Genomic DNA, 27,337 nt, shown 5'->3' on the forward strand with positions numbered 1-27,337 from the left:
TTCAGGTTTGTGCCCTAAGCCCAACCATCTTTAGCTGCTTCATCAATAATTTTCCCTCCATCGGAAGGTCAGAAGGGGGGATGTTTGCTAATGATTGCTCAATGTTCAGCAACACTTGTGAATCTGCAGCTAGTGAAGCAGCCAGTGTCCATATGCAGCAAGACCTGGACAATATTCAAGCTTGGACTGATGTGGCAAGTTACACTGGTGCCACACAAGCCAGACAATGACCATCTCCAATAAGACAGAATCCAAACATTGCCACTTGACATTCAATGGCATTACCATTGCTGAATCTCCTACTATCAACATCCGAGGGGGTTACCATTGACCAGAAATTGAAGTAGGCCAGCCATATAAATACTGTGGCTAGAAGAGCAGGTCAGAGGCTGGGAAGACTGCAGCGAGTAACTCACCCCCTGACTCCTCAAAGCTTGTCCACCATCTACAAGGTGCAAATCAGGAGTGTGATGGAACATTTTCCACTTGCCTGGATGAGTGCAACTCCAAAAAATACTCAAGAAGTTTTACACCATCCAGGACAAAGCACCCCGCTTTATTGGTACCCTATCCACCACCTTAAACACTCACGCCCTCCCATCACAGTAGCAGAGTGTGCACCATCTATGAGATGCACTGCAGCAACTCACGAAGCCTCCTTCGTTAGCACCTTCCAAATGCACAACCTCTACCATCTAGAAGGACAAGGGCATGGGAATACCATCGCCTGCAAGTTCTCTTCCAAGTCACTCACCGTCCTGACTTGGAAATATATCGCCATTCCTTCAATGTCACTAGGTCAAAATCCTGGAACTCCCTTCCTAACAGCACAGTGGATGTACCTACACCACATGAATTGCAGTGGTTCAAGAAGGCAGCTCACCACCACTTGAAGGGTAATTAGGGATAGGTAATAAATGCTGGCCTAGTCAGGAATTCCAACACCCCATGAAAGTATAAAAAGAAATTCTGAAGGGGTTTGGCAGGGTAGACACCAAGAGGTCGTTCGTCCTGGCTAGAGTGTCAAAAACATGGGGGCACAGTCTCAGGATAAGGATTTGATCATTTAGGGCTGAGATGAGGAGAAATTCCTTCACTGAGATGGTTGTTAATCTTTGCAATTCTCCCTGAAGATTGTGGATGCTCCATTGTTGAGTACGTTCAAATCTGAGATAAATTCATTTTTGGTCTCTCACGGAATGAAGGGATATGGGAAGTGGATGGGAATGTGTAGTTGAAGCAGAAAACAGCCATGTTGGTACTGAATGAGAGCAGACCTGAGGTGCTGTATGGTATACTCCTGTTGTTTTTATATCCACATGAACACAAGTAACTAAAGGGGGAGAATGGCTTTCTCCTGTTCCTACGCAACAATATAAATCATATTGGGCCGTAACTTCCAACTAGCATTGGAAAGTGCTGGGCCGCAGGAGTTAGAGTCGATTAGGGTCAGTTGGATGTTTGGGTGGGTGGGTATGTGGTTCCGTGGGCTGGGTTCTGGGGGTGGTGGGTGGAGTTCCGGAGAGGTGGGGTTGGGGAGGGGGATCGGTCTTGGGCTGCGTGGGGGGGAGGTCAGATTTCAGGGGGATGGGGGCGTTGGAGGTCGCAGGGGTGAAGGGGTGGCAGAATCAAGTGTTGCGGGGGGAGTGGTCAGAGGTCGGGGTGGGGGGGTTGGAGATCAGAGGGGGTTCAGAGAGTGGAGATCGGTGGGGGTAGTCGGAGATCGGAGGGGGAGGATCAGAGAGGGGTGTCAGAGATCGGAGGGCGGGGTCAGAGTCTGGGGGTGGGGGGCCTGGAGGACTCCTGTGGGAGGGGGTTGGGAGTGTGGGGGAGTCCCGTGAGGTTGGTCTGGGTCTTTACAATAGTTTTCCAGAAGTTAGAAGAGTCTTTTATTCTTCCAACTTTTTCTGAGTGGATGGCGGAGCCATCCAAAGTTTATGGTTTACATCACATTTGCGGATGGTTCTCAGTGCAGGGCAATTGTCCAGAGGAAGTGTGAACTTCTGGGCAATTGCCATGCAAACCCTTACTTGGGAACTTCCAAGAGGGATTCCCCAACACATCTTTGGGATACCACCCAAATCCAATGTTGGGGAGTTCAGAAGTTTCAGCCCATTAAATGTACTGCACATTTGTCAGTGACTGATGCCAGCGTCACAACGAATGTACTGCACTAACTTAAACTTATTGGTAAACACATGCCAGCTTAAACATGTGGTAACTCTACCTGAGCAAGATAAAGATCGCAGAGAGGAAGGGCATTTAAATAGTGCCAAGTTACAGAACTAGACAGATTTATACCAAACCATGTCAGACATTTTAACAGCTTACACAATAAATGGGAACTGTACTCTTAGTACAAAATTGAATTAAGTGGCTGTGTATTTTTTTCACACATAGTAAAAATACTGATTTTCTGACACTGGGCTCTATTTATAACCACAGAGGCTATGAATGTAAAAATTCAGAATTTCATGAAGCAAACAGAACTAAAAAGAGAAAAGTCAAATTAAATACAAAGCGTACCATTCCCTGCGCCCAAACACAAGTCAAAGTTTGTTTCTCAGACAGCTGAGAACAGGTGTAGTAAAACACCAGTATCATACGCACGAGGAGCAAAAGATTAAAAACCAAGAACAACTTGACATGAATAAGGGTGAAAGATCACAGTTGTCAAATTCTAAAAGCTGTAAGTATTCCATCAGAGCAGTTACACCAGTACCTCCAGCACCCCCAATGCCCACTCTCCAATATCAGTATTCCAGCAGACTTACCGAGATCCCCACGTTCTCTGTGGCAGATGCCCTGACATTACTTCAGCAATAAGCTTCTGGATATGCAAAACTAATTTGTTGATGAAATTACAGTCAGCATTTTGAGTATTTCTGTAACGTTGCTTCCAAAGGCCAAAAGCAAAACAAAAAAAATCAAGGGAAAATATCAGCATCATGAAGCCATACCGGCAGAGTATACAACTACGAATGGGATGAAGTGGAAATAGGTTGCCATGCAATTCTGTTGTCTGTCAGAAACTATTTCATTCATGGCTGAGTAAAGGGTCATTGGATTTAAGTTATTGGTTACTTCCATTCTGCATTTTCCCTCCATCTCCTGGTGGTATTTGGAGGTATTTTGTTTGGGGGGTTTTTAGCCTGCCAACGCTGCTTACAGAGAAAAGAAACCAGCCACCCTCCAATTTTTTTTTTTTTTTTACAGACTGGCTTGACAAGGGCTATTGTGGTCCGATATTAATGGATGAACTGAAAGGATAGCATCTCATTTCATTTACTTTTACTTTCACCAATCTTGTCCCTGTCTCTATTTATTCATACACCATTATTCATGTGTGTGTTTTGGCAGTAAGTGTCAGCAGGTGTTCAAACATCTAGGGCAGTCTGATATCTTGTGTACACTTCCAGCAGGAAAAGGAGCCCTGGCTGATTTCCCTTTCCTGAATCCAAGGACTAGGAAGCTAGTTAAATAACACTATCACCTCCCTGACTAAGAGAATCACCTTAATCAGACTGGACCTTCCTAGTTTATTTGACTCACACTGAAGAAACTCACTGAATCCTCAGAGATTTAATTCTCTCTTTGAAAACCAGTTGGACATACCATGGACTGAAGCCATTTCCTTTCCGAGCTGGCCCAGACGCGCCTTCTCTTTCTTCCCAAACAGACGGCCAATTGACGATTTGATGCCCTTTTTCTTTGAAGCTTTGTGCAGTGAGTCTTGGCTGCTGTTGTTGCTGCTGGGATTGCTAGCCAGCTCCTCAGCTGTCAATGTGCTGAGGAGCAACAACCACAATAGGGATCAAAAACAAAGCAAGGTAATCATGAGAGGATACATTACACAATGAAAGGTTACCTCTTATACACAAGGAGCAATTATTGATAGTTTGTTTCCACTTTTAATAGATTCTGTATCCAAAGATTTGCCATTGAGTATTGCTAATTCTATCATAATCTGGAGTGCTGATAAAAGAGAAGACACTTAAACACCTGCTCAGTTTTGAGAGCACTTAATATAGCAGTCACAGTACATATTCTAAGTAACTCAGAGTCAACATTGCACCTCAGAAATGATGGATTGGCCTTAGAGAGGGTGCTATGCAGATTCATCAGAATACCAGGGCTAAATTACAATGATAGATTGGATAGACTATCTTAGAGCATAGGCGATTAAGGGATTATCTCATTGAGGTGATTAAAGAATTTGATAATGGAAATAGAGAGAAACTACTTCCTCTGGTGTGCAGTCCAGAACAAAGGGACATAACCTTGAAATTGGAGCTAGGGCAGTCAGGAATAATTTTCTCACACAAAGAACAGTGGAAATCTGGAGCCCCCAACCCCAAAAAATGCTGTTGAGGTTAGATCAGTTGAAAATTTTCAGACTGAGATTGATAGAGTAATGTTCGGCAAAGATAAAGGGATATGAGACCAAAGCAAATATATGGAGTTGAGGTACAGATCAACCATTATCTAACTGAAGGCCAAACTAGCTCGATAGAATGACTGGACTACTCCTGTTCTTACATACTGAAGTAACAAACTGAATTCCATTGACAGTCCCTGTATCATCCCCCGCCCAGCTTCACTGAAGCTGGGCACATGGATACTTGACCCACAACTAACATTCTCCCATCTAGAGAGAGGAAAGACACATGAAACTTAAATCTATGCAACATGGAAAACAAAACCTGCCTTCCAAATTTGTCAGGTTTTGGCAAGACAGACAAGGTCTTCAGACCTCTACAGTCCAGAGACGCTAGATTAAATGGAACAAAATCCTGGAACTCCCTCCCTAACAGCACTGTGGGTGTACCTCCACCACATGGACTGCAGTGATTCAAGAAGGCAGCTCACCACCACCTTCTCAAGGGCAGCTAGGGATGGGCAATAAATGTTGGCCCAGCCAGCCAGTGAAGCCCACAACCCATGAATGGATAAAAAAAAAGTTAAACCACAATAGTCAGACAGGAAGGCATAGGTTGCAGCAATTTAGGATTGATTTTAGGAGGTGCTTCACAGCCAAAAGTAACAAACACATGGAAATTCAATTAGCATCGTCATAAGGCCGACCAATTTGATACTCGAATAACTCGTTATAGATTGAATGTCCTTCTTATTGTTCCTCTGCCACTCCAAATTTAGTATTTGGTGCAAATATGAAAGTACTTTGCTTTTTCCGTTTTATAACACTCCTGTGACATGCCTTGGGATGTTTTCCTATGTTCAAAGAGGCCATATAAATGCAAGTTGTTGTTTTTGTGTTTTTGTTTCCTTCCTGAAATGCTGGTTTTAAAATTTTATTTACAATTCAAATGTCACCAAGATAGACTGCGACAAACTGTTACAAGACCATTTTAGAATTCAGAGGCACTTCCTGAGACTAACTAGAGGAGGAAATGATCCCATGTTCTCACACCTGAATAAATTATGCAAATAAAGCATTTTTGAATAAGAAAATAACAACAGTATGTGGTATAGAGGAAGCAGAGCTGTTTCAACGGGTGAGGATGTCAGCCGTGGCTCAGTTGTTAGCATTCTCGCCTCTAAGTCAAAGGTTTCTGGGCTCAAGTCCCACTCCAGGGCTTGAGCACAAAAATTAAGGCTCACACCCCAATGCAGTATTGAGGGAGTGCTACACTGTTGGAGGTGCTACCTTTCAGATGAGGTTTTGAACTAAGGCTCCATCTGCCTACTTGCGTGGATGTAAAAGATCTCATGGCACTATTTTGAAGAAAAGCAGGGAAGCCCTGGTGTCCTGCCTAAATTTATCCCTCAAATCAACATCACAACAAGAAGTTATCTGGTCATTATCACAATAATATTTGCAGGAGTTTGCTGTGCACATGTTGGCTGTTACCTTTCCGACATTATACTTCAAAAGTACTTCATTGGCTGCAAAGCACTTTGAGATGTCTGATGATTGTGAAAAGCACTATATAAATTTTTTAAACCCAGACATGGATTACTTGGATACTAGTGACACATGGGACAAATTATGTATTGGGGTTGTGTGTTCTGTATCTATCTTACTGTCATATGGCTGCTATTGTAACTCTGTTCGGGAGAAATCAGGGACACATGCTACATCTCTAGGACCGCTGCGCATCTTGAATTTCATTTGCTTCTGAGTTTTTTTGAAACGTGAAACGTGGTTTAAAAATATGCAAGTCTCCTCACCCTCGACCTTCTTCTTGACTGGTTGACTGGAGTGTGTGCGTCAGCTTTTCCAGCCTCATGGTTCTCGGTGAGGCAGGAGGGGATGTTTCACATCTGATTGTGGTTTTATCTTCACGGTTGTCATCCCTAGTCACTGAAGACTAAAGCACATAGTGAAAGGTAAACTGAGTGTAGTGACAGAATTGCTGGACTGGCAACTCAGTCTAATAGCCCAAATATAACAACAAAACAGGTGAATTACAGCACTTATTATAAAAACAGTCCGTATTATTTTCTTCCAACCTAGAATATAGATTCCCTTAATACTGGAGGTGCAGGGGTTACAATAACTTGCATCTAAACTGTAATGTGGACAACACCACAAGGTTCTTCACAGTAATAGAAGACTTAGAAGAGATGCTTAAAAGCATGGCTGAAACTACAGTTTCTGTGGCGTTGAGCAGAAGAGTGCCAGGGTGGAATCATTTAGACAGAGAGTTCCAAAGAGGGGGCCCACACAATGGAATGGATGAATGAGGGAGAAGGGATGCCTGGAGCTGGAGGGTGAAAAAAAAAGCACTGACTGGGCACAGTAGAGGCAGGGTAAGGAGAAACCAAGGATTTGTAAGCAAAGATGAGACTTTTGAAAGTGGAATTTGAGGAATTGGAGGACAGAGGCTCAAGGGAGATGGCAGCAATGGTCAAGCCAATTAAATGTGGGACTTGAAACAGACGGAGGGGTTATGACTTGGAGTTTGTCTTGAGTGAAGCTTAGTAAACAATAAGAAAGGATGGGAGAAGTTTGGAGCCCACGAAAATTTGGATAATGGTTTCAATGGTGGTGGAATCAGTAATACCAAAACTGGGTGATATGAGATTACACTCTGACCCAGTTCAGCTTGAGAAAAGAGACAGGGAAGGAGATTGAGTTAGGGGAAAGTGCACAGAACTTTTTGCCATGGGCCAGATTTGGTGGCTTTGGTCTTCCTAATGTCTGGCTCATCCACAGTGTGACAACACAAAGGTTGTCGTAGAGTAGAGGTAGTTAATGGAAGAATAACAATGTACCTTCACGTTTTTATTTTCTTCCTCTGTGGTCAGCAGGGTTAAGCAATGGGCAGCTGATCCACTCAGAACCAGTGAAGTCCAGGATAATTTGCCAGTCTGTGCTAAATTGCTTATTTTGGGACAGGACAAGTGACCTCAGCATCTCTGTGCATGTGAGGCAAATACAAAATCAACCAGGCATCCCCCATTACCAGTCACTCCAGGGGCCTGTTGGCAGGATGCACCAGTGCATGAATACAGCATTGGACTCAGCTGTGAGGGCCATATTATTTGAATAGCTCTCCCAGCATTCAAAATTAAGGCTCACATGTGAAGAATTAGTCTTTGCATGAAGTACAAATAAGCAAATGGCACCTGCAAAACACAGCACAGTAACAAGCAAACTAATTCAGGATAGGAGGGACAGAATTTACAGAAATTAATTTAATAAGGACAGATGATTGGGTGTGAGGGGATGAGGCCAAGGGTTTCCTCAGCACTGTTTGTAAACTTAGTGGGGAATCTAGGGAAAAACAACTCAAATCAAATATTAAAAACAAAAAAACTGCGGATGCTGGAAATCCAAAACAAAAACAGAATTACCTGGAAAAACTCAGCAGGTCTGGCAGCATCGGCGGAGAAGAAAAGAGTTGACGTTTCGAGTCCTCATGACCCTTCCACAGAACTTTGGTCTTCCCAATGTCTGGCTCATCCACAGTGTGACAACACAATGGTTGTCATAGAGTAGAGGTAGTTAATGGAAGAATAACAATGTACCTTCACATTTTTATTTTCTTCCTCTGTGGTCAGCAGGCTTAAGCAATGGGCAGCTGATCCACTCAGACCCAGTAACATCCAGGAAGTTCTGTAGAAGGGTCATGAGGACTTGAAACATCAACTCTTTTCTTCTCCGCCGATGCTGCCAGACCTGCTGAGTTTTTCCAGGTAATTCTGTTTTTGTTTCAAATCAAATATTATTTGCTGTAAACTACAATTTACACTCAAAGAGAAATAAAAATTCAAATTCTGGACATTTATAGTTGAAAACAGAAATTCTAGAAATGCACAGTAAATTAGTACCTGAAACAGAAAAAAAAACATGGTTAAATGGTTTGGATTCAACTCCATCCCGCTAGTTGTTAACATGATATCTGCAACTTTTAATCAACCAGCTGAATATTCACACCGATATATAGCCCATTTCCACACATTTGTAAATTAAAATGCTTGCAGGAAAGTGCTGCGAAGAAACAGATTTCAGGATACTTATCCCACATTGGTTATTTTTTGCTGCAATGGGAAACTATTTCTTAAAGTAGCCATGTTTGTATGAAGTTATTCAGTGTAAAACCTAACATTCATAGAAGAGAACCAGAAGCATCTTATAAACTGAACCAATGGCCAACTATATTTTTAACATGACGTTAAGATCAGTGAAGCTCAGGCTAAGGATAGGTTTCTAGTGTAAGAATTTCCATTTAATTGAGCTTGTTCAAAACATAACATTTATTACTTGATCAAGATTAAAACACAAGATTGCAACCATTTGAAATAACATTGCAAAAGCAGAAATAATAGTATGCAGATTCCCTACAGGCCCATTACCTCTAGATCCCTGGCAAGACTAAAGGAAAAGGTTAGGTGACCAGGTTTTATTAGACAATAAGGGCAAAATATCACAAAGGATCACAGGAACAGTTTTTTTCTTCATTGTGCTATTTAATAGGTTTCTAGTGTAAGAACTAATCACATAAAAAAGACCCAATGTGATGAGACAGGGAGTGAGGAATAGCAGGAAAATGAAGTGTAAAATGGCCTGGTTAGTGAAGGCAGCTCAGCTGCCAAGTGTGCAAGGCAGTGACCTCTGAGGGCACGATTACTGGTGGCACTGAGAATGGCTTGTCCATTGGAATAAAGAAACGTTACGTTCCACAGAGTAGAGAAGGTTAAAGAAAGGGACAAAAATAAAGAGAATAGAAACAGGAGGGAAAAAACGGCTTATCCCAAGTATAGAATAAAGTTGACAAAGACATTATAAGGTGTGGGACTGAGTCATACAGATCTGCAAAATCCCATGATCCCTGATCTGATCCCAGTTAATTAATGTTAACCTAAGTGGTTCTGGGGCTCTGCAATTGCCTGCCAGGTTCCCAGGCTGAGGAGAATTGGAAATATCAGCCAAATTTACACTGCTGTGGCTAGCCATTGACCCTTGGAATGTACAGCATTGAGGGAAGGCACAATCAGACTTCCACAGTCAAATACCTTGCATCTCCTTAAGCTCAGACATGAAGCATGGTCACTGGGGTGAAGTTGCCACTAAATAGTTTCCCCTTCCCATAGAATTGAACCCTAGCATGAGTCACCAGGAGATGAGCATAAAAAAATGAAATAAATCACGAGGGAAAATGCCAATAACTGTGCCCGCCCATCAATTCTAATTACCTTCCGACGGTGTTTCCTTAAGTCGCTAGGCTAAACGTCGGTCGCAGGAGAAAGGAGAGAAAGACAATCAGTAAGGTAAGGTAAATTAGACAAGTACATCAACTCAGGCCATGAAGATATCAGCACTGACCTGGGGATAACAGTGCAATGTACCCCAAACTGAGGAGTCCCGTCCAGCAGGACAAGCAGAGGTAATATCAGGGAGTCTGAGGTCAATGAGGAATCAGTTATAAAGTACGCATTAGAAATTAGCCATTTCAGATGCTTTTCAATCTGAAAAGTTGCCCATCAATAGTGCTGCTCCCTCAATTTTACAGTCAAGTCAACGTTTATGCAAAGCATTCAACTTACCATACAGCATAAAACATGAGATATCAAAGGCAAGGGTTAAAGTTCAAAACATATGGTATCTGGATGTATATAACATGTTTACTTGAAAACTGCTGGCTGAGCTCTTGATTTCAAATCATTAGTCACAAATGATTTCTAACTTCTGTTTTTACTGAAGTGGAAAAACTGTTAAAATTATGTTTAAATGGCGAGGGTAAAGCACAACAGCAAGGAAACTGACTTGGACATGTTAGAAAAGCTGATGCTGAGAAAACTGAGGCTGATGAATCTTTTTACTGGTGATAAGTCAGCTGCTTCATATTGTTAAACTCAGTAAACCATACAAGCCATTTTCCTTGCAGTTACTCAGTTCTATTTAAATAAAAACATCCAACGTATCAACAGAAGTATAATGTCAAACCAGCAGACATTCAGTACCTGAAGTGCTGGTCAAATTAATACTGGCTCCTCCTTTACAAAATCAACCTGTTCTGCTCTCAAATATCAGCATTTTTGCTGAGATGAACAGTGCACAGTTAGCAGCTGCAGGAATTGATGCTGAGTAATAAATAAGCATGGAATGTAAAGGAAAGCTTACCTTAAGTCAGTCTGTACAGTACAAACCCTAATAACAAAGTTAGCTAATAAAATTACACTGTTTGAATGTTTTTTAGATATTTGAAAATGGTGTTTATGATCCAAAATATTTGATAAAAATCTGTACTTCACTATTTCATCACTTCCTATTATGATTACATCAAGATGGGATTATATTTTTTTTCTAATTCCAGGTTACTTTCTGAAATAGAAACTAGAAAGACATTTACTCCTTTGTCTCTCCATCTGGTAGCTACAAATTGATTTCACACGTAGAGTGGCCTGCTTCACCTACTTGGGTTAGACTTCCTGCATATAGCAAAAATACTTGAAAGCATAGATTTGACACGAGCCAGCAAACATCATATGTTCACTTTCAGTTTAGAATAATTTTAGAGCTGACTTATTTGTTCTTCCACCTGTCCTCAAAACTCAACTCTCCCATTCTCATTCAGTATAGCACTCACCAGTGTCATGATGCCCTTACGGTCCAGGTCATGGGAAGAGCTGCGCGGAGTAAGTTTGGGTGTGGAGCGCCCACTGACAGGTGGAGAAGAACTGGCAAGAGATAGGGCAGTGAGGGAAGTTGGAATGGAGGTCCCTGTTCGAATGCGGGTTAAATTTAGCCCATCCATACTTCCACTTCCCACACGGCACTCAATCTCCTCAGCTCGTTGCTCAGTTGACTCCTTCTCCTCTTGAATCATCCTGGCATGGAAAAGTCTTGGTTAAATTACAAGATCAATGATTATTAAACATTAAACAGTTACTTACAAAATCGCTCAATAATAAACTGAATGACTCTTTAGACTCCAGTTGAAATATGAATTCATTTAACTAGGATCTTGTTAAATTACTGCAGTAACATTACGCATATGGCAAAAGTCATAGTATACAAACTAACTTATAAAGCAAGTTGAAAGGGTTTATGATGCGTAACAAGTTATCATGCATGATGCAAGTATTTTGTTGTTATAGTACAAAGCCATCCCCAAAACAACTTTGAGAAGTTCCATGCTCAGTCATTGCCTTGCCTGATTTCTTTGTTGATGGCATCAAGCTGCTCCTGTAGCATCAGGGCCAGAGTCTGAGCATCTGAATGTCCGCTCGGTGAAAGCAGGTCTGCTGAACTGAACATTGTCTCTCCATCTTCATCATCAACATCAGACATTTCTGGGTCACTTTCAAAGGTGTGCGTCACACTGGTCATAATGTTTGCTTGTGGGGTACACTCCCAGTCCTGCTCATTTAGAGTTTGAATCTGGATAGACATGAATAGAGAAGTCAGTCACCAAGTGTCGCCTCTTGGTGTAAATCTACAATTGTTATGCAACTGGGTTACACAGTTTGAATTTAGATTTAACATGTCAATCCAGTTGAAGTCCCAAGATATCCTTTCATGCCCACAATGCTTAACTAGGAAGGACCTTACTTTGGGCACGATGTCAGGGAGATACTAGGACTAGCAAGAGTGGTGCTCATATTTGGAAATAATACCAAAATGAGCGACATAGTAAATGATTCTGAGGATCAATGAAACCTCCAAGGGGTAAATGATAAGATAGTGGAGTATACAGAACAACTGTCAGATAAAATTCAATGTCTGTAAATGAAAGCTGGTAAGTTTTGGTTTAACAAAATTAGTACTCATGCTTGAAAGGGAAGATTGGATGGTATGGACAAACACAGGGATTTGGGGGTTCAGATCCACAAAACACTAAAAATCAGCACCGCAAGAGGATAAAGCTACAAAAAGGTGAATGGAATATTGAGTTTTATGATAAGAGATATGAATATGAAATTCAAGATTATGATAGTGAATCAAGTGAAAAATAGTGGGGAATTTTATGGAGTATACAAGAGTGGGAAATGTGACACGCGGGGTGACTTAATTAGGCAGTATGCAAAATCTCGATTTTCTGATGGCAGGTCGAGATGCAGAGATAAAGTCAGTGGCACATTGAGCCTCTCGCACGGCCTGTGGTGGGTTCACACTTGTAATACATTTGCATGCCTTGAATGCTGATTAGCAAATTTTTATAATGACGTCCTACCTTCAAAATAACGTCAGAGTCAGGAATCTTGTAGCACCTGGTTCACGTTTGTTTAAAGGTGGCTTTGTGCAGCTGTGACTGAGGTCAGTAGTTTTAAATCAGGGGAGGGGAGCAGGATAATGGCAGCTTACATGGAGGCTCAGGACTGGGCACAATGTTGGTGTGGTGGTGTGGAGTAGAATCAGGGCATGGAGAAACGGAAGGAGGATCCAAGGGAGGGTGGGGGGGGGGGGGGGGTGTGGTCGGTGGCACAGAGTAGTGAAGTGGGAAAGACCCAACATTCTAGGTGTGATGGGGACAGTCAGTTAAGATGAGAAAACGAGGGGCCTAAAGGGCAATGAAAGTACCATCCAAATGCACGTCCATCTCAGGCTGGCAGACTCCTTATAGGACTTTGAGTTCACCTACAACATTTCACTTATCACCGCTGAGAATGATCTCAGATAATCTCCGTTACAATGCATAGAAAGGAGGGCCAGCTGTGCCTGCAAGTTCATCCACATCCCAAAGCATGGTGAGTGCAACACTGGACGCTAATTCATTAAAAATGAACAAAAAAACACACAACATTACTTCTGCCACAATAAGGAAATGTCCCAAACTCTCCTGTAACCATCAATGAGTGCCAACCATGAGGTGTGCCAGCACATTTAGCTCTCTGACTAAGCTAGTCTCAACAAATGACGACAGTGCACACATCAATAAAGTAAAACCAATGTAATGTGAAATGTTTACAAGTGAATTTAAAATTGAAAAACACCCACATTACCTCTGTGCCCTCAATAAGTCTTATTGGCAATGGAGTTGGGCAGGAAAGTTTTGGCTGTGATGCTGAGCCTCCTATTTGGCCAGGAGACTCTCTTTTATAAGCCTGGCCGTACCTGCAGCATTGTTGGCTGACAGCAGATTTCACCACTGAAAAGCTTTTCCACTGTCGAATCACACATGTCTCCTGTGTATGCTGCCGGCAGTTCAAATTTTAATTGTAATCGTGTGGGGAAGGGTAAAATCAAGAGAGTGGAAGAGGCGCACACTTCTGGTTCTGCTGTCAGAAACAATACCCGCTGACAAAGTGCCACCCAATGTTTCAAGTTAGAAATGGACAGGGTAGATAGAAATACTGTTTCAGGTGGATCAGCACAAACAAGGGAACACAGATGATATGTGATTTAGGGCGGTGATCAGATTTTTTTTTAACACACAGCAGGTACAAAGCTGTGAAATGCAGTTTTAGTGATTCAGGCAGGGAACATTACAGCACTTAATTGGTTAGATAGATGGTTGAGGGATGAAGGAATATGGAGAAAAGCAAGCACATGGGATTAGGACTATGCTTGAGTGGAGGACTAACACCAACATGAACTGACCGGGCCAAATGGCCTGATGATGAGTTGTAACTTCCATGCAATTCTACGTAAAATAGAGTGTTAGAAGTGGCATGCTGCCCTACAGGACAAAAGACTCACCCAGAGCTCCTTTACACATGGACTAGTTTATAATACTGGTAGAGATCTGGGAGGTAGCTGCCTGCCTAAACTTATCTCCTAGGAATACTTCAGAGGATAAGGGTGAAAAATAATGTAAAATGTATGAAATAGAATTTAATCAAAAGTGTGAGAAAATAAATCTGGAAAATTTCAAATATGTCTCAGCAAAAGCAGGCAGACACTGACACAAACCTGTAGGAGAACCTGTAAGAATTGCCTTAATATATTTTTATAATCAGACTGAATACAAGAAAAGAAAAAGGCTGATAATAATTAAACCATAAAAACTGATTCAAATACAACTTTCTTTACTAGGAATAGTAAACAAGACAACAAGGTGGCTTGCTAAGGTAGGCATAAAGATGTCTAATTTTTTTCCAGACCTAAGTACATTCCCGTTGTTATCGGGAAGCTAGGAAATGAGTATCAGTGACATGGCTGCTGCCTCATTGGCTTGGAGGTTATCAGGAGGTGCCAACAGAGCTGAGTGATGTGATTAACACCTGAATAACTAAACTCTCGTCACACATGTCACTCAGATCAGTCAGTTGGAAAGGTTTCTTTGGAAGTTAAGGATTAAAAAAGGATGAATTGGGGAACACATCACTATTGTACAATCAGTGTATTCTGTTCAGAAAACTTGTGTGTTTTAGAATCATAGAGTCATAGACATCCACAGCACAGAAAAAGGCCCTTCAGCCCATCGTGTCTGCACCAGTCAAACAAGTGCCTAACCATTTTAATCCCATTTTCCAGCACTAGGCCCATAGCCTTGTATGCCATGGCATCGCAAGTGCATATCGAAATACTTCTTAAATGTTATGAGGGTTTCTACCTCTACCACCCTTTCAGCAGAGAGTTCCAGATTCCCACCACTGGGTGAAAAAATTCTCCCTCACATCCTCTCTAAACCTCCCTTACCTTAAATCTATGCATCCTGGTTATTGTTCCCTCCACCAAGGGGAAAAGTTCCTTCCTGTCTACCCATTCAATGCCCCTCATAATTTTAAACACCTCAATCATGTCCCTCCTCAATCTCCTCTGCTCCAGGGAAAATAACCTCAATCTATCCAATCTCTCTTCAAAACTAAAACTCTCCAGCCCAGGCAATATCCTGGTAAATCTCCTCTGCACTCTCTCTAGTGCAATCACACCCTTCCTCACTCAGCAGCTTGTGATACATCTCATCTGGGCCTGGAAATTTATCTACTTTTAAGCCTGCCAGACCACTTAGAACCTCCTCCCTTTCTATGCTAATTTCTTTAATTATATCACAGTTCTTCTGCCTGATTTCCGTACCAACGCCGTCCCTCTCACTTGTGAGTACCAACACAAAGTATTCATTTAGAACCCTACCTACGTCTTCCGACTCCACACACAAATTACCACTATGGTCCTTAATGGGCCCTGCTCTTTCCCTAGTTATCCTCTTACTCTTAATGTACTTGTAAAATAACTTTGGATTTTCCTTTATTTTACCTGCCAATGCTTTTTCATGCCCCCTTTTTGCTCTTCTAATTTCCTTTTTAAGTTTCCCCCTACACATTCTATACTCCTCCGGGGCTTCCGCTGTTTTGAGCCCTCGATATCTGCCTTAAGCCTCTCTTTTTCTCTTTATCCAATCCTGTATATCCCTCAACATCCAGGGTTCCCTGAATTTGTTGATCCCACCCTTTGTCTTTACTGGAATATGTTGGCCTTGTACTCTCCCTATTTCCTTCTTGAATGAGTCCCACTGCTCTGACACAGATTTACCTAAAAGTAGCTGCTCCCAGTCCACTCAGGCCAAATCATATCCGATCTTATTAAAATCAGCCTTCCCTCAATTTAGAACTCTGATTTCTAGCCCATCCTTGTCCTTTTCCATAACAATCTTGAATCTAATGGAGTTATGATCACTAAGTGCAAAAGGCTCCCCCGCTGATACCTCAACAATTTGCACGGCTTCATTCCCTAAAATTAAGTCCAGGACTGCCCCTCTCTTATAGGGCCTTCTACATACTGGCTTAAAAAACTCTCTTGGATGCATTTTAAGAATTCTGCTCCCTCTAAACCTATCACACTATGACTAACACAGTTAATGTTGGGGAAGTTGAAATCCCCCACTATTATTACTCTATTATTTTTACACATCTCTGAAATTTGCCTACATATCTGCTCTTCTATTTCTCTCTGACTGTTTGGGGGGTCTATAATATACTCCTGGCAATGTGATTGCTCCTTTTTTGTTTTTCAGTTCTACCCATATGGCTTCATTTGAGGAGCCTTCTAAGATGTCATCCCTCCTTACTGCTGTAATTAATTCCTTGATCAATATTGTGATGCCCCCTCCTCATTTATCTCCTTCCCTGTCTCACCTGAAGACCCTATATCTTGGAATATTGAGCTGCCAATCCTGCCCTTCTCTCAAACATGTCTCTGTGACAGCAATGACATCATACTTCCATGTATTAATTTGTGCCGTCAACTCATCTGCCTTATTTGTCAGACTCCTTGCATTAAAATAAATACCATCCAACCTTGTCAAACTCCCTTGTGCCTTAACTGGCCTATAATTTCAATGCCTTCCAGACTCACTTGCTCTCTCTTCTAATTTTGGCTGTGCATCTCCCCCTGCTGAACCTCCTCTCAGGATTCCATCCCCCTGCCTAGTTTAAACACTCCCCAGCAGCACTAGCAAACCTCCCTGCAAGGATGTTGGCCCCATTCCGGCTCAGGTGCAAACAGTCCGCCTTGTACAGGTCCCACCGCTGCCAGAAATGGTCCCAATGTCCCAGAAATCTAAAGCCCTTCCCTCCTGCACCATCTCTCCAGCCACACATTCATCTGGACTAACCTCCTATTTCTATACTAGCGCATGGCACCAGGAGTAATCCAGAGATTACTACCTTTGAGGTCCTGTTTTTTAATCTGTTTCCTAATTGCCCAAATTCTGCTTGCAGGACCTCATCCCTCTTTCTATCGATGCCGTTGGTACCAGTATGCACCACGATCTTTGTCTGTTTGCCCTCCCCCTTTAGAATGCCCTGCAGCTGTTCAGCGACATCCTTGACCCTGGCACCAGGGAGGCAACATACCATCCTGGAGTCATGTCTTCGGCCGCAGAAACGCCTATCTGTTCCCCTTACTATCGAGTCTCCTACCACTATTGCTCTTCCCTTCTTTTTCCTCCCACCCTGTGCAGCTGAGCCACTCACAGTGCCATGAGCGTGGCTGCATTCTCCAGAGGAACATCACTCTCACCACTTTCCAACACAGAAAAAAGGTTCTCGAGCGAGATACATCCTGGGGATTTCCTGACTACCTGCCTGACACCTTTCTTCTGACTGATGGTTACCCATTTCCTCTCTGTCTGCATTTCCATAAGCTAAGGGGTGACCACGTCTAAAAACGTGCTACCCACGAAACTCAACCTCGCGGATGCACCTCAGTGCCTCCAGCTGCTGCTCAAGCTCCGAAACTAGGAGCTCAAGTAGCTGCAGCTGGTGGCACTTCCTGCACACGTGGTCGGTCAGAGCACAAAGAGCGTCAAGGGCTTCCCACTTCTGAACTGTTTAAAAGCATTTACATTAATTGGCGGTAATAGAGTAACAGGGTGGGTACAATTTTGGAAGAACTCGAATAACATTCTATTTGCTGCTTATTTTACATCTTTTCAGGTAAGATTACGCAATTATAATTCCAAATTAATTGTTTTATTCCTCTACTGAATCTCATATTTCCTGACTAAGATTTTTTTTGGACACAAAATTCTTCAGTAAAATTTTTGTTCCATTTCTTGTAGTAAGCTTTCTGGTAGGAGTTCTGTGTTCAGTGTATATAGATGGGTGTCTCTGTCAAACCAGAATATGAATCTCTGACAGGCAAAAAGGTTACAGAAGTTAAGATTGTACTGCCAAACTGCCTGGTGTCAGTGTATCACTTAGGTGTACAATTTGCCTTGAAATCAAGGGAAATATAAGAGAAATAAATCAGCCAGTCCAGCTACCAACATGGTTTTATCTTGTTTCTTTAATACAAGAAACTTAAGGGCTTCCTAACACAAGTCTTTTTAGGACTCATTCCAAAACAGCAGTGTTTACCACCTGACTTGGAAGAGGCATTTATTCATGCCTAAGCAACATGTTTTCTAAAATAACTCATTTACATTGCTTTGGAATACAAGCCTCCAGGGCATCAGATTGAGGTATAGCACTAGAAGTAACAAACGTTTGCTAACTTGAAAAGCTCTTAGTAGAACTCTATGTGGTAGAGAAAAGTAGGAATTGGGTCAAAAAAATTTAAGAAAAGTGCCATTAGTTTTGCAGAGCTAATAAGTTCTTACTGGGACACTGGTTCTTTGTTACATTCTCTCTTTAAAGAGAAAAACAAACTACAGAACTTAACCATAATAGGCTCAGTGACTTAGGGATATTCCTACATATCTGCTGCTGACTTAGAGAGGTGTAGCTTAATATAAAATGCATCTATTAGCGGGGAGAAATGAGGAGCCAGGAATCATTCCTCATTTAACGTCAAAGGTTTAGTTCCAAAGCTGTGACAATCAAAGTCAGATATACGATAGAAAATAAGATTGACACAAACTCACATTTATTAAAGTCTATCGAAAAATTTATATTTCAGATCAATCATCCTTGTTTTATTGTCTTATGACAATGATTTCAAATCAAGCTAAGGTTAGAATTAAAATGCATCATTATAAAATACAATGACATTTGAGGAACTTCTGTAATTTCCTTGGGCAGTGTTAAACAAAAAGATAATGGTCACTAATTAATTTGTAGACATGTAGAATGCATTTCCTTTGAATATTGCCCTCAGTTCAGATGTATTATATCAGTCTGTATTTGACAACACGCACTAGCTCAGTTTCATCTGCAATTCCTCATTTGTATGAATGTGTGGCTGGAGAGATGGTGCAGGAGGGAAGGGCTTTAGATTTCTGGGACATTGGGACCATTTCTGGCAGCGGTGGGACCTGTACAAGGCGGACTGTTTGCACCTGAGCCGGAATGGGGCCAACATCCTTGCAGGGAGGTTTGCTAGTGCTGCTGGGGAGTGTTTAAACTAGGCAGGGGGATGGAATCCTGAGAGGAGGTTCATGCATTCTCCATTCTCAGCAACTTTTGAAAACAGTGACAATGAGTGAAAACAGTTGTCCCAATGCCTGAAGTCAGTTAATGCTGAATTGGGATTGGATTCCATGAACCTCCAATTATGAGCTGGGCTGAGGTAACATCAAAACTCCAGGACCTGAGCACATAATCTAAACTGAAACACTCTAGCTCCATGCCAAGGGAGTGCTGCATTGTTGGAGGTGCCATCTTTTAGATGAGATGTTAGACGAAGGGCCCCTCTTCAATTGGTTCAGGAGGATGTTAAAGATTCAATAGTACCACCTACATATGAGTAATTCTCTCACGATCCTAGCCAACATTATTCCTTCAACCGAAAGAACTGAAATTAATTCATCAGATTGTTCAATTCACAGCTTTCTGTTGTACATTCTTGCTGTTTATATGAACAACTATTTTAACAGTAATGTGCCATATGTGAAAAGTCTGGATATATTTCTGAAGACCAAAAGACCAGGACACCTGCACTTCTGCAGCATTTGAATGCCAGGTTCAATGGCAAGGGAATATAAATTGTGGCAGTCTCTTGTTATGACTGGGGGACATATCAGATGTTGTATAATCAGTGCTTTCCTTTCAGAACACATATGCATTTTAATTGTTTAAAAGCATTTACTTTAATTGGCGGGGGGCGGGGGAGGGGGGGGGGTGGTATTGGGGAAGGAAGAGAGGGGGTAAGAGGAGACTGTCTGGGGAAGGTACATCCTATTTGCTACTCAACTTACATCTTTCCAGTCAGGCTAACTGGACTACAGTCCCATTCTTCCATACAATTCATTGTTTCACTCCTTTGCTGAATATCATATTTCATATCTAAAATTGCCAGTTGTTATATTCATGAAACTCCTTGAAATAACCAGGGCCTCACTTGTCAACTTATTCATATATTTGAGGATTCATGCCTGATCTGGCTGTCTGAGAGACACATAATTCCTTGAGATTCTTCTGAACACATACTTCACTTTGCTCATATCTCCATAGGTTAGAAAGCTCAGAGACACTTGAATGAATCTGGTATATCTGTATAACTTCCAACTGTGAAAATTGCAATGAGGATTTAATATAATGAATTTTCTGTATCCTGATTCTCTAGAATATTTCTGCCCAACTTTATCCTTGAAGGATATACCTGGCTTTCAACACATCCCCTGCTATGTAATATTTGTATTTCCCATCTGGTTAAGTGCAGACTAATTAACCTATGTGGCTTCTGCAGTTACGAATAAAGTGAATGCTTTCTTGGTGTACTATTTAAACAAATATCCATTGGTGTTAGCTATTGTGCTCATGTTTTATTTGCCCCAGTGAACACTAGGAAGAATACTATTTGCATTCTGCACTTTAATATTTATTTCATTTAATTTAGTTCTTCAGGTCTCTGGACTTGATATAATTTTTCTCCACCTATATCAACTCATTCACCACAAATTAACTTCATCTTGCTTCTCGGCTGCATATTCCCACTCCAGAAATGTGTAATCTTATGTTTTTCTGCATAAGTCGTACCTTACTGTAGTGTTTCCAATTGTTGAGGGGAGAGGGTGAACAGCCAATAGTTGTGGTCTACACTGGTACAAACAACAGAGGCAGAAAGAGGGATGTGGTCCTGCCATCAGAATTTAGGGAGCTAGGTAGGAAATGAGCAAATAGGGCCTGAAAAGTAGTAATCTCCAGATTAGTCCCAGTACCACGCATTAGCGAGTATAGAAATAGGAGGATAAAGCAGATGAATGTATGGCCGGAAAGATGGTGCAAGAGGGATGGCTTTAGATTCTTGGGACATTGGGACCAGCTCTGGGGAAGATGAGACCTGTATCAGCCAGACAGGTTGCACCTAAATAGAGTTGGGACTGAGTTTCTTGTTAGCCATTTTGCCAGTGCTATTGAAGAGAGGTTAAATTAACTTTGCAGATGTGTGGGAACCAGGAGATGATATCAGTGAGTAATGCCAAGGTGCACAGGATACTGGGAGAGATAGACAGCATTAGAATAGTGAATATTAAGTTAATAGGTGAGGTCAGAGTGAGGGGTAAAGAAATAAAGAAACATATGTGAATGCATGGAGTGTGACAAACAAGATTGGTGAGTTACAGGCACAGATTGCCATGTGAAAATATGATGTCGTGGCTTTAACAAGAGACCTGGCTCAAAGAGGGGCAGAACCAGGTGTTAAATATTCCTGGATACAAGGTGTTCAGGGAAGAAGGGAAAGGAAGAAAAAGGGGAAGGGGTGGAGGTATTGATTAATGAGAACATGCAGTACTGGAGAAAGAGGATGTCCCAGAGGGGGCAAGGACAGAATCTATTTGGCTAGAGCCAGGGAACAAAAAAGGTGCAACTACAATGTTCGGTGTAGTCTATAGACCACCAACTAGTGGGAAGAATGCAGAGGAACAAATTTGTAAGGAAATTACAGAGAGAAGCAAAAATTATTAAGTCATTATATTGGGGGAACTTCAATTATCTGAATATAGACTGGGATAGTAGTAGTGTAAAGAGCAGAGAGGGACAAGAGTTCCTAGAGTGTGTTCAGAAAATTTTCTACAGCAATATGCTTCCAATCCAACGAGAGAGGAGGCACTGGTTCTTCGGAATGAGTGAGCCAAGTATATCAAATGTCAAAAGGAGAACAGTGATAATTGTATCATAAGGTTTAGGCTGGCTATGGAAAAGGACAAAGGACAATCCAGAGTAAGAACAGTTAATTGGAGGAAGGCCAACTTCAGTGGGTTAAGAACGTATCTGGGCCAAATAAAGTCAAAGATTGGCAGGAAATACGGTAGCAGAATAATGGGCTACTTTCAAGAAAGAGATTGTTTGGGCACAGTCAAGACATATTCCCTCAAAAATGAAAAGCTGGGCAAACAAATCCAGAACTCCCTGGGTGACAAAAGAAAGGTAAATTAAAATAAAGAAGCAAAAGTGTGCTTATGACAGATGTCAGGTAGAAAATACAATTGAGAACCAGGCTAGAGAAGTTTCAGAAGGGAGGTAAAAAAGAAATAAGAGAAGCAAAGAGGAAGTATGACAAGAAACTGGCAGCTAACATAAAAGGGGATCCCAAAGTCTTCTACAGGCATATAAATAATAAAAGGATGGTAAAAGGTCAGAGGTATGGCCAAATAACGATCGAAAAGGCGATTTAGGCTTGGTGGCAGGGGGCAGGCTGAGGTATTAAATTAATGCTTTGCATCTGTCTTTATCGAGGAAGAAGGTGCTACCCAGGCCTTGGTGAAAGAGGTGGTAATTCAGACATTGGAAGACTTCAAAATTGATGAGGAGGAGGTAATGAATAGGCTGTTTCTACTTAAAGTTGATAAGGCACCAAGGCCAGCACTTGGACGAGATGCATCTGAGGATACTGAGGGAAGTGAGTGAGTGTGAAAATTGTGGAGGCACTGGCCATAACTTTTCAGTGTTCCTTCGATGTGGGGTGGTGCCAGAAAACTGGAGAATTGTTCAGAAAAGGGTGCAAAGATGAGCCCAGCAACTACAGTAAGTCCTCACTTAAAGCTGTGGTTGCGTTCCTGTAAATTGTGACTTTAAGTGAAATGACTAAGTGAATCATAGGTTCCCATAAGAATCGATGTTAAAGCCAAGTTAGGTCCCTTTGGGCAACCCTCACTCAGAAAAAAACAATGCTTCAATTGAAACACTATACCATACATGTACAGCACTGTGCACTCCTTGCAAAATATAATACATTATTCACTATAAAAGAAAAACAATTAAATAGCCAATATAAAAATATACTCACCATACAGGCAATTGTATAGTATTTTTAGACTGACCAGGCTCTATCAGTGATAGAAATTGGTCAGTGCAATCATCAGCTGAAGTCCCAGAACTATCTGCATTGATCAAAATGTGCCATTAGATAGAGAGGAGGATGTCAGTGGGACTTCAGTACCAGCGAATCAAGGAATGGAGGCAGCAGCAGAGTGAGCAGTCAGAGGAGAAGAATAGACCCTGGGTCCTAAGGCAAATACAGAGGGCAGGAGACGTGGGCTGGGAGAAAGGGCGGCAGCGGAAGGACGAGGCACTGAGGGTGAGAGCGGAAACACTGAGGGAAATGTTTTGTGAGCAGACAAGCCACAGAGGAGGTCTGTGGCAAACAACATTAAAGTGAACCTGGCAAAGTTAAATGGATATACTGACACTACTTTATTAGCAATGTTAAAGTGAAGTGATATTAAGTGAAGCGATGTTAAATGACAACTTACTGTACATGCCAGTTAGTTTAACTTTGGTGGTAGGGAAACTTTCAGAAATCATAATTTGGGACAAAATTAATAGTCACATCGACAAATGTGGGTTAATTAAGGAAAGTCAGCATGGATTTATTAAGGGAAAATTGTGTTTAACTAACTTGGAGTTTTTTGAAGAGGTAACAGAGAGGGTTGATGAGGCCAATGCTGTTGATGTGGTGTACATGGACTTCCAAAAGGCATTTGATACAATGCCTCACACAGACTTGAGAGCAAAGGTGTAGCTCATGAAACAAAAGAGACAGTCGCAACATGGATACAAAATTGGCTGAATGACAAGAAACAGCGAGTAGTGGTTAATGGATGTTTTTCAGGACGGAGGAAGATTTGTAATGGAGTTCCCCAGGAGTCAGTTTTGGGACTCTTGCTTTTCCTGCTTTATATATTACTAACCTAGACCCTGGTGTACAGGGCACAATTTCAAAAGTTGTGTATGATACAAAACTTGGAAGCATTGTGAACTGTGAAGAGGATGGTGTAGAATTTCAAAAGGACACAGACAAGTTGGTGGAATGGATGGACAGGTGGCAGATAAAGTTCACTGCAGAGAAACGTGAGGTGATTCATTTTGGTAGGAAGAACATGGAGACACAACACAAAATAAAGGGTACGATTCTGAAGGTGGTGCAAGAGCAGAGGGATCTGGATATAAATGTGCAAAAGTTATTGAAGGTGGCAGGATAGGTTGAGAGCACAGTTAATAAAGCATCCAATATTCTAGGCTTCATTAATAGGTGCATACAGTACAAGAGCAAGGAGGTTATTTTGAACTTATACAAGTCGCTAGCTTGGCCTCAGCTGGAGTACTGCATCCAGTTCTGGGTGCCACACTTTAGGAAAGATGTGAAATCATTGGAGGGAGAGCAGAAAAGATTTACGAGAATGGTTCCAGAGATGAGGAACTTTTATTATCAAGATAGGTTGGAGAAGTTAGGACAATTTTCCTTGGAGAAGAGAAAACTGAGAGGAGATTTGATAGAGGTATGTAAAATCATGAGGGTTCTGAACAGAGTACACAGGGAGAAACGGGAAAAGATCGAGAATGTTAGGGCACAGGTATAAAGTAATTGGCTGAAGAAGCTAAAGCAACAATAGGAAAAACATTTTCATGCTGTGAAGGGGTAAGGTCTGGAATGTGCTGCCTGCGTGTGTGGTGGAGGCAGGTTCAACTGAAGCATTCAAAACGGAATTAGACTGTTTTCTGAAAAGGAAAAATGTGCAAGTTTATGGGGAGAAGGCAGGAGAACGGCACTAAGTGAATTGCTCATTCAGAGAGCCGGTGTGCCAAGGTATGCTTTCCACCTCTTGACCTGCTACAACCTCTCCTCCCTCCTTTTTAGCCGACTATATTACTTTTCTCTCCTCTGCCTCATTTTTGATACCAATCTGCAGACATGCATTTTACTCTGTTTAAAAACAGATGAAAGTTCAGTGATATAAATCAGCATCATGCACGTATGACTGCACATTATTTTCATAGTGTTGGTCATCAATTTCATCCTCATTTTGATGATACAAATCTCACCACAATGTGTACAGCACCTTCTGCTGCACACATTTGACACTATAGCTAAGATGCCAGTACTGCAGTGGGCATTCCAGTAACTGGCTCAGCCTGAGAATTTCCTAAACAGAACAATGACTCCAAAAATAAAAGAATGGACAGGAAAAACAAATTTCAATGATGAAAAGAAAAAATTCTACTAATCTCTGCAATCATTGCTCAAAACAAGCCATCTCTGTACCTTAGTAGGTTCATCCCGCAGTGGTGTGAAGCGCCCTTTCTGAGCTCGCCGCAGCACTGTCGGTGTCCCATAGTGTTCAGCCGGTGTTTCTACCACAGAACTGAGCGGGTACCTCAGATCTGTCGCACTGCCCAAGTGAGGTCTGCAAGGAAGCATTCAATTATTCTTTTTAAATGAAGCTTATGTTACATTGTTTCAACTCATTCAAAGGCGTTTCCAAAAATGTGTTTTCATGTCAGGCTCATGAGCAACTGGTAAAGCACCTGCCTCCTAACTAGAAGCCGGTTTTGCAATTCCTCTAACTTCATATAGTTGTGTTTCATTAATTTGGGAAAAAGTGTGCTAGAGGAAGTATCCTATTCTTTCTGATGTCCTCTTAACTCCTTGTACCCTCCCTGTTCTCTCCAAAAGAGCATCTTACCTGCCCAAAACATGACAGCAGAGGAGGCTTTGGGGACATATATTCTATTAATCGGATCATAGGAACTTCCATTTAGAATGGAAGACAGCGAGTTGCAATCTGGTGAGAGCACTGTTAAAAGTGGGATATAAAATGAAATATATTTCAATGTTAAGTAATTCCCTTTGCTCAGCACTCACAATCCCCTCCCACTGACAACTGTTAATGGGTCATTATAAAATCAAATGCTGCCAAAACTTCATCTAATCTTCAATGAATATTAATCTGTGGCATGGTACAACACAAGCACTACCTAATACACCTACAATTCTGGAATATGTGGGATTATAAATTGAGTAAAATATTTTTCCACATGGAGAATATGCTTTCATTTGTGAGTGAGTCCAAAGCCATAGACCACAAATAGAAGATAGTCACTAATGCAGGAAAAATGGCTTTACTCAAAGTAGTGAAAATGCTACCCAAAGGAACAACTGAGGAACACAGCATTAATCCATATAATGGGATGCTAGGTAAGTACATGAAGGAGAAAGGAGTAGAAGGAAACATTGATACTAAGTTGAAATAAACAGAGGTAGGAGGCAGATCGTATGATGCAGAAACACCAGTGTACACTTAATAAAAGTAAAATACTGTGGATGCTGGAAATCTGAAATTAAAACAAAAACTGCTGGAAAAACTCAACAGGTCTGGCAGCATCTTTGGCGAGAGAAACAGAGTTAACATTTCGGGCCCATTACATTCGTTTCAAACTCTGAGAAAGAGTCATATGAACGCGAAACATTAACTCTGTTTCTCTGCTGCCAGACCTGCTGGGTTTTCCAGCATTTTCTGTTTTTAAACCAGTGCATATTTGTTGGGCTGAATAGCCTGTTGTTATAAATTCAACATCACATTTCTGAAGACATATTTCATTTGCACTCAAATATGGAAGAAACACTTCAATATTCTACTGATGGTTTGTGAGTTTAGCCAGTTGGTACCTGAACCATAGAGATTAGCAGGATACAAGATTCAATGCAGTAAACTGTGGTGGTAAAGCTGCTGCAATCTTTTTTAAATGCTTGATGGTAGTGAGTAAAAAGAAATAATTCAAACAAGTTATTCTGAAAAGAGCCTGTGAAGCTTGAGGAGCTCATTAGCAATGTCAAAAACTTGAATGCAACACTGATATGATGTATTTATGTCCAACCCGAGTTGCCAAGGACTTTAGGAACCAACCATGCCATATGGGACTGGAAACACATGTATGCCAGACCGTAGGCCATCAGCGGTTCCCTTAAGCATATTTTAGTGATTTGGCTGGATATTGCAGTTTACAATAATCAGGCAACTTTCATGGTCATTTTTCTGGTACCAATCCACCAAACTCATTGAATTCAGCTTTACAACATGCCATGGCGGAACTGGAACTTGAGGTTGCTAGTTGAGTACTACAGCCCAATACAACATTTCTGCATGTTTATTCTGTATAGAACTTGCACGGGGCTTGGATGGTGACGAGATTGCTGGAGCCATATCTAGAAAACATCACCTTGTGTGTAAGCTCTTATGCTACCTTGCTTGCAAGAGCTTTCTTAGACACAGTTCCTACATTGCAACAGTGATTACACTTCTAAACTATTTCATTGGCTGCA

General features: G+C 41.6%; 1 protein-coding gene across 1 annotated transcript in view; it reads right to left on the bottom strand.

The window, feature by feature from the left end:
* ppfia4 (PTPRF interacting protein alpha 4) overlaps positions 1-27,337 on the bottom strand; it is a 632,398-nt gene that overhangs the window by 42,183 nt on the left and 562,878 nt on the right. Inside the window, exons 15-20 of the mRNA XM_041195183.1 lie at positions 25,280-25,421; positions 11,625-11,851; positions 11,058-11,298; positions 9,664-9,693; positions 6,193-6,332; positions 3,616-3,788 (exon numbers count right to left, since the gene is read on the bottom strand). Coding sequence (XP_041051117.1) covers positions 3,616-3,788; positions 6,193-6,332; positions 9,664-9,693; positions 11,058-11,298; positions 11,625-11,851; positions 25,280-25,421 — 953 coding nt within the window. The remainder of the gene's footprint in view (positions 1-3,615; positions 3,789-6,192; positions 6,333-9,663; positions 9,694-11,057; positions 11,299-11,624; positions 11,852-25,279; positions 25,422-27,337) is intronic.

This window comes from Carcharodon carcharias, chromosome 9, assembly GCF_017639515.1.
Source record: "Carcharodon carcharias isolate sCarCar2 chromosome 9, sCarCar2.pri, whole genome shotgun sequence".
Classification (NCBI taxonomy): domain Eukaryota; kingdom Metazoa; phylum Chordata; class Chondrichthyes; order Lamniformes; family Lamnidae; genus Carcharodon; species Carcharodon carcharias.